The following is a 12,759-nucleotide window of genomic DNA, read 5'->3' on the forward strand; positions in this document are numbered from 1 at the left end:
GTGCTATTAATAAAAAAAAATATATATATATATTTATTTTAAATATCACAAATAAAAAATTACTAATATAATATTGTAATATATCATGGGGAAAAAAAATGACAAAAACTTTAAGGTTTTATAAAGGAGTGTGATAACAGGCCGAGTCTACAAGTGGTTGAGGACTCACTCCGTTAATAAGGCGGGCTAATGGTAGCACAGAAGCTAATGGTAGCACACAGTTTACAGAAAACACAGGGTTGTATTTCATGGAGCATACATGTATTTAGAAGAGCAAGTTTTCTTTTATCAATTTGTTTAGTATTTTTCTGGAGTCAGGCTAGGTTCACACTGCATTATTGCTGTCCGTTTAATGCAGGGATGGGGTACCTTCGGCCCTCCAGCTTTTGCAAAACTACAATTCCCATCATCCCATCCATGCATGATAGGAATTGTAGTTTTGCAACAGCTGGAGGGCCGAAGGTACCCACAATCTGCCCCCAAACTGCTTGTACCATCATATAGCTGCTTTTATTCCAAGATCTGTCCTGGGGTCCGTTCAGCAAGTTTAAAAAACAACTTTTAAACTTGCAGTCTGTGCCCTAGGCCTGCAACGCCTCTCCATCCCTCCTCCCCACCCTTTTTACCATTATCGCTGTGTTCGGACAAGTAATGAATAGGAGAAATCCTGCCCAGGGGTGCTCTTAATGGTGAAAAGAGTGTGGAGGAGGGAGAGAGAGGCGTCGCAGGCCTAGGGCACAAACACTCTAGGCCACACCAATTTGATATAGGGCTGCACGTTCAAAAGTTGTTTTTAAGATCTTGGATTAAAAGCAGCTATCCCTTGGCACAAGTGGTTTTGGGGGGGCAGATTGTGGGTACAGAGTCGCTTTAAACGTACAGTAAAATCACAGTGTGAACCCAGCCTAACCTGCAGAGATTATAGATAGTCTTGTTAATTATCTACTCTCATATCCTTTCATCCTCTCACCTGAAAACATAGTCGTGCGCATCAATCTCCTTCCCCTTGCGGGAACCGTTCAGGATCCCCCCATTTCCCACCACGGCACAGCGGACACATCCCTTAGGAGGCCGCCAATCAAACAGGTTACGGTTTGCAGAGTCATTAAGCAGCTGTAATGTGGAGGTAACTTCTAAAAAAGAAGAAAGAGAAGAGGCACTATATATCAGGAATAATTAGCATTTTTGTGATTAGGACCTTCCTTTGCATATCAGTAATCTCTGAGACAACAAACAATTCTAGCAGCTAGGCCCCATGCGGTGACGGCATAGTCACAACTACATCACTTCAAAGCAATGAATAGCACCAAGTCCTGTGCACAATGTGCAATGTTTGTTGCTGGTAACCCGAGACGTACCTAGACTGCTTTGCATCACTGGTGTAGTATATAGCAGGGCTTTTTGTTTGGTTTTATGGCATGTGTCATGCGGGCGAGGGATGTAAAAATTAAAGACAACTAAAGTCAGTATCATATTATCTAAAATACGTCACTGCAAAATGACAAACGGAAGCTGAAGAATGACTGGGGGAGGCATGGCTGACCATATGCATCTAAAGACTTTAAAGGGGTTATCCAGCGAAAATGGTTTTCTTTAAAATCAACTGGTTTTAGAACGTTATATAGATTTGTAGTATACTTTGATTGAAAAATCTCAAGTCTTCCAGTACTTATCAGCTGCTGTATGTCCTGCAGGAAGTGGTGTATTTTTTCAGTCTGACAGAGTGCTCTCTGCTGCCACCCCTGTCCAAGACAGGAACAGAAGAAGTTTTCAATGGGGATTTGCTACTGCTCTGGACAGTTCCTGACATGGACAGAGGTGGCAGCAGAGAGCACTGTGTCAGACTGGAAAGAATACACCACTTCCTGCAGGATGTACAGCAGCTGATAAGTACTGGAAGACTTGAGATTTTTAAATAGGAGTAAATTACAAATCTCTGGCAGTTTCTGAAACCAGTTGATTTGAAATAAAACATTTTTTTGTTGGAGTACCCCTTTAACATTGCATTTGCTGGGAAATAAAAGATGGTTTAGAATAGGAACTTTATAGACAGTACAACTTTGGGGATATGTCTCACTGGATGGCATTAAAGGGGGAATTCAGCAAAAAAAAAGTTTTCTTTCAAATAAACTGGTGCCAGAAAGTGCCAGAGATTTGTAATTTACTTCTATTAAAAATATTAAGTCTTCCAGTACTTATCAGGTGCTGTATGTCCTGCAGGAAGTGGTGTATTCTTTCTAGTCTGGAGAGCAGGAGATGATTTCTATGGGGATCTGCTACTGCTCTGGACAGTTCCTTAAACGGACGGAGGTGGCAGCAGAGAGCACTGTGTCAGACTGGAAAGAATACACCACTACCTGCAGGGCATACAGCAGCTGATAAGTATTGGAAGCCTTGAGATTTTTTAATAGAAGTAAATTACATATCTCTCTCTTTTTTTTTTTTTGCTGAACTACCCCTTTAAGAGTCAAAAATTGATGTCATTGATACATCATATTATCTAATGTAGCGGTCTTCAGCCCCGGGGCTTGGCAGCCAATGTACTGTAGGAGAATAATTCCCAGCATGTCTAGTGAGTCTGTGTAGCTGGAATGCAAGAGGATGGAGACCACTAGTCTAGTGTATAATGAGATTTACCAACATTACGCCAGTCAGAGGAGAGTAAAGAGAGTTCAATTGTTTTTTTTCACCATGGCAACCTCTTCTGAACACAGAGACATGGGTAATGCAGTATTACATGATGGCCATTCATATTAATGGGTGACCATGTAATAGGTCTGCCGGAGCGTCTCTTTGTTAGCTACTTTGGCTCATGGAGATGGATCGCCCCTATATGACCTCCATTTGCAGTAATAGGGCATATGGAAGAAGTTGTATTACTTCTCTCTTGAGAGATGATTGCGGTGACATACAGGTCCATAGCCTGAGGCTGCACTAATGTACAGGCTGTCATGGAGACCTTGTATGGATTCCCATCACCATCCACATCAATATGTACATACTAACTGGGCTGGATAGGTCCACAACACAGCTCCTTCTCTTGTGCTTCTGGAAGTAAACAATGCCTTTCTATTCATAGACAGCAAGCAGACTAACAGTGATACATAGTCTATATTAGAGTATTATAACTTTTAATAATCGTTGTTGTTCCTTTTATTTGAAAGCCTATGTAAGTCTTAACCTTTCTCTAATTCGCTTCATTTAACCCCAGAAAAAACTCTACAGTCTTGGCCACTAGGTGTCTCCCCCTTTCCTGCAGTTAGATTCAAAACATCTCTAGTAACAGACAGGGCAAGATGAGACACAGGAAGTGGAGACAAGACTGGGCCACTGCTATGTATATTAGAGGAGAGAGAAAGACTGTGTACTTGCAAGCTGTTTCTATCCTCCAGGGGATGTGCACTGTCCCTGAAAGGTAAATCAAGGCTTCCCTTTTGTGTCAGCAGCAGTTCAGTATAAGCCCTTCCTTATTGTGCTAAATATCCTTATAAACAATGGGTATGTGTTAAAGCCTGACATTTTAATACCCATATAAAGACTATACTTAGGTATGGCAAGCGTGGCTACCATAAAGGAAACCTACAGAGTAAGGATGCTAATAGAATCTAGGTCCAGCACAGTGGTGCTGTATTTGCTCACCTTCACTGCTGATCTTCATGAATATTTAGTCTCATTCCCCTTCAACCCTTATGTCTCCTCTTTCTGCTCTGATCTTGTCTTTTCCTGCTTCTGATTTCTATCTTGATCCTGTAACTTTAGTAGAAAAGCTCTATGTCTGGTACTGTCTACTGCTTGTGCCGATCTGCACTCCTCGCCAGTTCTGTCACGTCCCTTTCTTCTCCCTTCCTCCCTGTTTAACTGTTTATGTTTAAAGGGGAACTCCAGGTAGAGGTTAAAAAAATGAAACTTCTGCAGAAGCATATAACAATACTTATCTATCTATTCCATTTTTGAAACTACCAAAAATCCATTTGCTTTGGGGGGTCTTTGTTCTGTTTTGTTTTTCTGCACTTCCTGGTTGAGCAGTTGTACTCAGTACTACAGGTTCCAGAATGCAATGCTTTCCCTCAGCTGTTCATCTCAGTCCTCCACCCTGCACATTCCCCGCCCAAATCTGTTCCAGAACATCTAGGCTGTGTTCACACATTGCAGTTTCATTGTGTTACTGAATTATTTGCAGCAATTTATTATTTCATTGTGGTCCCACCCACACAGCACGCTGTATTCTCTACCCGTAATCAGTGGCGGTCTTTGGCACCAAGCACCCCAAGCGATCGCTTGGGGCCCCCAACATCCAGGGGACCCCCCACGCCCCGCTCTTGTGCTCAAAACCGCTGGACAGGGCCGCTGCCCCGCTCGCTGCTGCCATCTGAACTGTAACTATGAGCACTCGTAATGAGCGCTCATAGTTACATGCAGCAGCACTGATAGGGCGGGAGACATTGGCTCCCTTCCTGTCAGTCACTCTTGTGGCCGCAGGAAGGGTTTACCCTGCGGACACAAGTGGCAGCTTTGTCCTTGTGGTGCCGGCGCTCCAGTGACATCACTGGAGCATCGGCGCCAGGACAAGGGGAGTGCGGCCTCTTGTGATCGCAGGGAAAACCCTTCCTGCGGCCACAGGAGTGAAGAGAAGAGGAGACGCCCGGACCCAGGTGAGTATAAGTGTTTGTTTTATTGTGTTATATACTATATGGGAGGGGGAGCACACAGGGGTCTGTTTAACTGAGGGAGCGCACATCGGGGGTCTATATAAATGGGGGGAGCACACAGGGGGGATATATAACAGGGGGAGCACACAGGGGGGCTACAGACTACTGGAGCTTCACAGAGGGGTCTATATACTACTGGGGGCAGCACACAGGGGGTCTATATACTACTTGGGGCAGCAGAGTGGGGTCTATATACAACTTGGAGAGCACACAGGAGGTCTATATCCAAGTGGGAGAGCACACAGGGGGGCTATATACTACTGGGGGAGCACACAGGGGTCTATATACTACTGGTGGGGTACACAGAGGGTCTATATACTACTGGGGGAACATACAGGGGGTCTATATACTACTTGTGAGGCACACAGGTGGTCTATATATAACTGGGGGAGCACACAGGGGTCTGTATACAACTGGGGCAGCACACAAGGGGTCTATATAATACTGGTGGGGCACACAGGGGGTCTATATACTACTGGGGAACCACACAGGGGGTTTATATACTACTGGAGGAGCACACAGGGATCTATATCGAAGTGGGGGAGCACACAGGAGGTCTATTTTCAAGTGGGGGAGCACACAGGGGGGCTAAATACCCCTGAGGGAGCACACAGGGGGCCTATATACAACTGGGGCAGCACACAGGGGGTCTATATACAACTGGGGCAGCACACAGGAGGTCTATATACTTCTGGGGGAGCACACGGGGGGCTATATATAACTGGGGAACACACAGGGGTCTATATACTACTGGGGGAAGCAAACAAGGGGCATATACTACTGGGGGCAGGACACAAGGGGTATATACTATTGGGGGCAGCACACAAGGAGTATATATTACTGGCAGTAGCGCACAAGGGGTATATACTACTGGGGGAAACACACAGCGGTCTATTGTTTTGGAACGCGCGTCGAGGGGGGGGGGGGCCCAGACATAACATCGCTTGGGGCCCCAGAAATGCCAAGACCGCCCCTGCCCGTAATACCACACAGCACACTGTATTCTCTACCTGTAACACCACACAGCACACTGTATTCTCTACCTGTAACACCACACAGCACGCTGTATTCTCTACCCGTAATACCACACAGCACGCTGTATTCTCTACCTGTAACACCACACAGCAAACTGTATTCTCTACCTGTAACACCACACAGCACACTGTATTCTCTACCTGTAACCACACAGCACGCTGTATTCTCTACCTGTAACACCACACAGCACACTGTATTCTCTACCTGTAACACCACCCAGCACGCTGTATTCTCTACCTGTAATACCACACAGCACGCTGTATTCTCTACCTGTAACACCACACAGCGCGCTGTATTCTCTACCTGTAACACCACACAGCATTGTATTCTCTACCTGTAACACCACACAGCACACTGTATTCTCTACCTGTAACACCACAGAGCACACTGTATTCTCTACCTGTAACACCACACAACACACTGTATTTTCTACCTGTAACACCACACAGCACACTGTATTCTCTACCTGTAACACCACACAGCACGCTGTATTCTCTACCTGTAACACCACACAGCACGCTGTATTCTCTACCTGTAACACCACACAGCACGCTGTATTCTCTACCTGTAACACCACACAGCACACTGTATTCTCTACCTGTAACATCACACAGCACACTGTATTCTCTACCTGTAACACCACACAGCACGCTGTATTCTCTACCTGTAACACCACACAGCACGCTGTATTCTCTACCTGTAACACCACACAGCACGCTGTATTCTCTACCTGTAACACCACACAGCACCCTGTACTCTCTACCTGTAACACCACGCAGCACGCTGCACTCTCTCCCTTGTTTCACACGTAGTAATAGTGCGGCCGTATGTACGGATGTAATAGTGCGCCCGTATATTTGAGGGTTCGTGTGTATGCTGTGAAGTATAGGATATGCGGCTGCACAGTGCACACTATGTATGAATCTACGGCCCTATCGTAAACGGACCCGTAAAAAATGAACAAGACCATTATTTGCGGCTGAATATGCGGCCGAGGATTGACAGGCGGTCCGTACGGAGTACTTCAAAAATAGCCGGGAATGATGCCGAATGCCGATGCCTCTAATAGTTACTATATTAAATTAATCAAAGACATTTTATTTGTAATCAAGACACTTTCGTTGATCAATAATTTATTTCTAACGAATCCATCATTTTGCAATTAAATATACTGTTAAAAAAAATAGATATATAAATAAATGTATATTTATCTATATATTTATTTTTTGACATTATATTTAATTGCACAATGATGGATTCGTTAGAATTAAATTATTGACAAACGAAACTGAATTTATTTCCAAGAAAATGTGTTTTATTCATTAAATATTAATTAGTACAGGAAGCACTATAAGCCGGTAATTCATATTCCCGGTAATAGAGCTTTCTGTACTAATCATCACTTTACTTTAATGAAAACATCAAATGTTTCTTCTAATTATGTTATGACAATAACATTATTAGAAGAAACATTTAGAATTATATGTGCGCTCAGCTGATTGGCTGATCGGCTCAGCGCACATATAATTAGCCGGTCCGCAGTACAGTGACTTCATTGTGCTGCGGACCAGCGAAGAGGACACATCGGGGTGAGTATAGAGCTCTCCCCACCCCCTCCCCGGCACTGCACCCCTCCCAGCAAGGAAGGGGGGGTCAGTTAACCCCTTCCTTGCTGGGATGGGTGCAGTCTGACATCAGTCTGGCCCCCCGGGGGTTAAGGGGGATGCAGTACATCCTCCCTTAACCCCTTGGGGGTCAGACTGTAAGCAGCGATCTGTAAAGATGCTGCATACTGTAAGGTGCACAACACCGCTCACAATGATGGGTGTTGTGCTCCTGTTTGTGTGTTTTGTGTGTTTCTCCCTTTTTGTTTTTCAGATATCGGTATCCTGGGGATTACGTCGGATTCCGTGGACTACGTCGATGACCAGCGTTTTTTTAATGTTTTTTTTAATAAAATGGTCAATGAGGGGTGTGGGGGTGTTTTTATTTGAATAAAAAAATTTGTAAACTTGTGTCTTGTCTTTATTTCTTTACTTTATAGACTTAGTAGTGGAAGCCGTCTAATAGACGGAATCCATTACTAAGTTGGGGCCTAGTGTTAGCCGGTATAAAATGGCTAACACTAACCCCCCATTATTACCCCAGTACCCAATGCCACCAGGGGTACTGGGAAGAGCCGGGTGCCAGTGGTCCCGGAGCGTCAATATTGGCGCTCCTGGACCGGGCGGCAGCAGGCTGGTAAGATTTAGGCTGGGGAGGGCCTAAACCAATGGCTCTTCCCACCCTGGTGTTACCAGGCTGCTGTCGTTTGGTTTTTAACCCGGCTGGTTATAAAAATAGGGGGGACCCTATGCGTTTTTTTTTAATTATTTATTTATTTAAAAAAAAAACGCATAGGGTCCCCCCTATTTTTATAACCAGCCGGGTTAAAAACCAAACGACAGCAGCCTGGTAACACCAGGGTGGGAAGAGCCATTGGTTTAGGCCCTCCCCAGCCTAAATCTTACCAGCCTGCTGCCGCCCGGTCCAGGAGCGCCAATATTGACGCTCCGGGACCACTGGCACCCGGCTCTTCCCAGTACCCCTGGTGGCATTGGGTACTGGGGTAATAATGGGGGGTTAGTGTTAGCCATTTTATACCGGCTAACACTAGGCCCCAACTTAGTAATGGATTCCGTCTATTAGACGGCTTCCACTACTAAGTCTATAAAGTAAAGAAATAAAGACAAGACACAAGTTTACAAATTTTTTTATTCAAATAAAAACACCCCCACAACCCTCATTGACCATTTTATTAAAAAAAATTCAAAGAACAACCGCTGGTCATCGACGTAGTCCACGGAATCCGACGTAATCCCCAGGATACCGATATCTGAAAAACAAAAAGGGAGAAACACACAAAACACACAAACAGGAGCACAACACCCATCATTGTGAGCGGTGTTGTGCTCCTTACAGTATGCAGCATCTTTACAGATCGCTGCTTACAGTCTGACCCCCAAGGGGTTAAGGGAGGATGTACTGCATCCCCCTTAACCCCCGGGGGGCCAGACTGATGTCAGACTGCACCCATCCCAGCAAGGAAGGGGTTAAGTGACCCCCCTTCCTTGCTGGGAGGGGTGCAGTGCCGGGGAGGGGGTGGGGAGAGCTCTATACTCACCCCGATGTGTCCTCTTCGCTGGTCCGCAGCACAATGAAGTCACTGTACTGCGGACCGGCTCTTTATATGTGCGCTCAGCCGATCAGCCAATCAGCTGAGCGCACATATAATTCTAAATGTTTCTTCTAATAATGTTATTGTCATAACATAATTAGAAGAAACATTTGATGTTTTCATTAAAGTAAAGTGATGATTAGTACAGAATGCTCTATTGCCGGCATATGAATTACCGGCTTATAGTGCTTCCTGTACTAATTAATATTTAATGAATAAAACACATTTTCGTTTAAATAAATACAGTTTCTTTGTTCAATAATTTAATTCTAACGAATCCATCATTGTGCAATTAAATATACTGTCAAAAAATAAATATATATATAAATATACATTTATTTATATATATATTTATTTTAACAGTATATTTAATTGCAAAATGATGGAATCGTTTACATTTAATTATTGAACAATAAAAGGGACTTTATTAGACAGAAAATGTGTTTTATTAATTCAATATATTAACCATGAGAGACATCGGCATACTGCAGAGGATCGCAAACCCCGGTAATAGCGAGTCATGTAAACTGTGTTCCCTGCTTTCCCAGATGCATCCAGAGGTGTTTCCATCACTTTCTTAACATTTTATTTGTTATTTTTAGTTGAACCAGATTTCCAAGTAAATGACCGTATGTTTTGAGCCGCATGTCTATTTTTTCCCACGGCCGGAGTTTCACCCGCACATTTACAGCCGCATAAAAAATACAGCCGCACAGTTACAGCGTGTGAAACCAGCTTCTACCTGTAACACCACACAGCACACTGTATTCTCTACCTGTAACACCACACAGCACACTGTATTCTCTACCTGTAACACCACACAGCACCCTGTATTCTCTACCTGTAACACCACACAGCACACTGTATTCTCTACCTGTAACACCACACAGGACACTGTATTCTCTACCTGTAACACCACACAGCACGCTGTATTCTCTACCTGTAACATCACACAGCACGCTGTATTCTCTACCCGTAATACCACACAGCACACTGTATTCTCTACCTGTAACACCACACAGCACACTGTATTCTCTACCTGTAACACCACACAGCACACTGTATTCTCTACCTGTAACACCACACAGCACACTGTATTCTCTACCTGTAACACCACACAGCACTGTATTCTCTACCTGTAACACCACACAGCACGCTGTATTCTCTACCTGTAATACCACACAGCACGCTGTATTCTCTACCTCTAACCACACAGCGCGCTGTACTTTCTACCTGTAACACCACACAGCACGCTGTATTCTCTACCTGTAACGCTGATATTGGAATAAAATAAAGAACTTTTTGATTTTTTTTTTCTTTTCATTTCCACGCACATATTATGATCAAACATCTGTTAACTTTGAAGTTGAGCCCCACAATAAGGCTCTGATCCTCTCTGCCGTTTAGCTTCATTTACTTGTGTTACTGCATCATTTTTGTGAATGCGCTGCAGTACTGCAATGACACTCCTACATGTGTGAACACAGCCCTAATTTCACTGCAGACTTCTGCACAATTAGAGAAATCAGTGCAACACCTGCTTCTGGCCGGTCAGAGATGGTGGATCACTCAGGGGATTGGAGGATCCAGCCAAGCCTCCTGTGACATCACACCTTGCCCCCTGTCTGCATCATCAGCCTGATCTCAGCAAACACACACAATGTGAGACAGAGGCAAGGAAGATTTGTCTCCTAAGGGGGATAGCAGCAGGAGCAGGAGACAATGTGGATTTGCACAGGGGCCATTTTTTTCCACTTCCTGGATTTCTATGAGCTACCAGTGTGGCAGAACTGTACAGATACGGTAATACATTGCATAGACACATATATTTAACTTTTAATGTACTTTTAACAGAAATAAAGTTTTTCTTATCAGGAGTTCACCTTTAATTGACTTTTGTATCCTTGTCCACTTTATCCTAAATAATTTGGGATAAATGAATCAAATAAAGGAGAAACTGTTCTCCCACAGTGACTTCTAGTCACATGATAATTGCCATTTAGTCAGTATAACTGCCATCCCCAAAACTAAAAGGGGTATTCCGCTCAAACATAACTTTTCATACGTTGCTGCCTATGGTGAGACTAACAATTCATTCCATACTTGTTATTATCTATTCAGATTCCTTCCCCCTGTTCTGAGCTGCTGCTTTCTGCTGAAGACACAAAAAACTGTGTGTGAGCTGTTCTCTTCATCTCCCCCTTTGTTCCGAGACAGATGATGTAAACAAGTCCCTGGCAGGCTTTATCTGCAACTTTATAGGTCCCACACAGTTTTTTGTTTCTTTTGTTTCTTTTTTTGTTTCTTCTGTCCATTATTTTTTATCAAAATTACATCCGTTATTTTGATTTTTTTGCACCCATAATTACAATGGCGGATATTCGTACATTATTCTAATTTAGGCTCTTTTGTGTGTGGTTCTTTTTTGAAGGTCCATTGAATTTAGTAGTAAAGATGGTAAGGCTGGGTTCACACTACGTTGCAATCCGTTTTTTCCATCTGTTTTTGCAAAAAATGTATGAAAGAACATTCATTTGTGTGCATCCGTTTTTCCATTAACCTCCATTATAAACGGATGCATTTTTTAATGGACACAAAAAAGAGGTCGACTATGTTTTTGTGTACGTTAAAAAAGTCAGTTTTTTTCATGCATTTTTTAAAAAAATGGATAGAAAAAATGTAATGTGAGCCTAAAAGGACGATGTAAAAAAACTACTAAACATAACGTCCATTGTTTGCAAAATAACGTCCACAAACAATTGTCATGAACATTAATTTGACATGCGCAAACAATGTCCGTAATGTAATACACTGTGTATATCTGGCGGACAGCATTCCGTTGACTTCTATCACAGGTTGGTAATAACAGACGTTATTTAAAAAAAAAAAAAGTAGATGCCTTTTCTCTTTTTTTCACAGTGTGAACATAGCCTAGTAGAGAAACATGAGTATTTCTGTAATCTCATCCACAAAACAGCCAGTGACCAAAACTGGTTAGTATTAGTGACGCCATTCACAGCTATAGGAAGTACAGATAGCATCACAGGGTCCAAAAGCCCTTCAGCTACATATGAAGACAATCGGCACAGGCTTCAATTCCTTTCTGGGGCCGGAACCCCATAAAGACTTAGATATGTTCTTGTTTTTAAGTTTTCAATGTTATGTTATTTTAGGCTTGTATGTATTAAATGAATTGATTATATGTTATGTTATATTTAATTCTATTCACATATTTGGTGTATTAGGATACATGAGCCTCGTCCAGTTATTCTCATACAGTTACATGACAGACGCTTTAGCTAGTTTGTGTCCTGCACTTTTATGAGCGTCCTTCCTGCCTCTTTGCACGGGTCCACATGCTTCCTGCTTCTCTGTTTAGCCTCTTGGCCTTTCTAATATGACATCAGGTCTTTTCCTGGATGTTCCTGACCTGTTATGGGATTTCGCTGTCCAGCTTACAGTCCCACTATCCTATTAAGCATTCACTAAGCTTTTCTATGAACAGTTACTATTGTACAGGGATTTTCATACCATACACAGTTCTGGTGATGGTTATAGTATAGTGGTGATATGCTATAGTATAGTATACTGGTGATAGTATTGTAGCAGCCTGGAGTGAGGGGATCTCGGGGAGGATAGAGGTTATGATGAATAAATGTAGATATATCCTGTCACAGGCCGAGGGGTAATAACTCTCTCCTACTTCCTGAGGTAAACTCTGCCACAGAGGTCAGAGATCGCACCTAGGTATATGGTGATGGTGGTACTTGTAGTTTTCCTGGGGGCTTCTCTACTACT

The 12,759-nt window shown here is 43.2% G+C and overlaps 1 protein-coding gene across 1 annotated transcript in view; it reads right to left on the reverse strand.

The window, feature by feature from the left end:
• Window positions 1–12,759, reverse strand: part of ST6GALNAC2 (ST6 N-acetylgalactosaminide alpha-2,6-sialyltransferase 2) — a 57,305-nt gene that overhangs the window by 10,377 nt on the left and 34,169 nt on the right. Inside the window, exon 6 of the mRNA XM_069951548.1 lies at window positions 971–1,133. Within this exon, the coding sequence (XP_069807649.1) occupies window positions 971–1,133 (163 nt within the window). The remainder of the gene's footprint in view (window positions 1–970; window positions 1,134–12,759) is intronic.

The sequence above is a fragment of the Dendropsophus ebraccatus genome, chromosome 14 (genome assembly GCF_027789765.1).
Source record: "Dendropsophus ebraccatus isolate aDenEbr1 chromosome 14, aDenEbr1.pat, whole genome shotgun sequence".
Taxonomy (NCBI): Eukaryota; Metazoa; Chordata; class Amphibia; order Anura; family Hylidae; genus Dendropsophus; species Dendropsophus ebraccatus.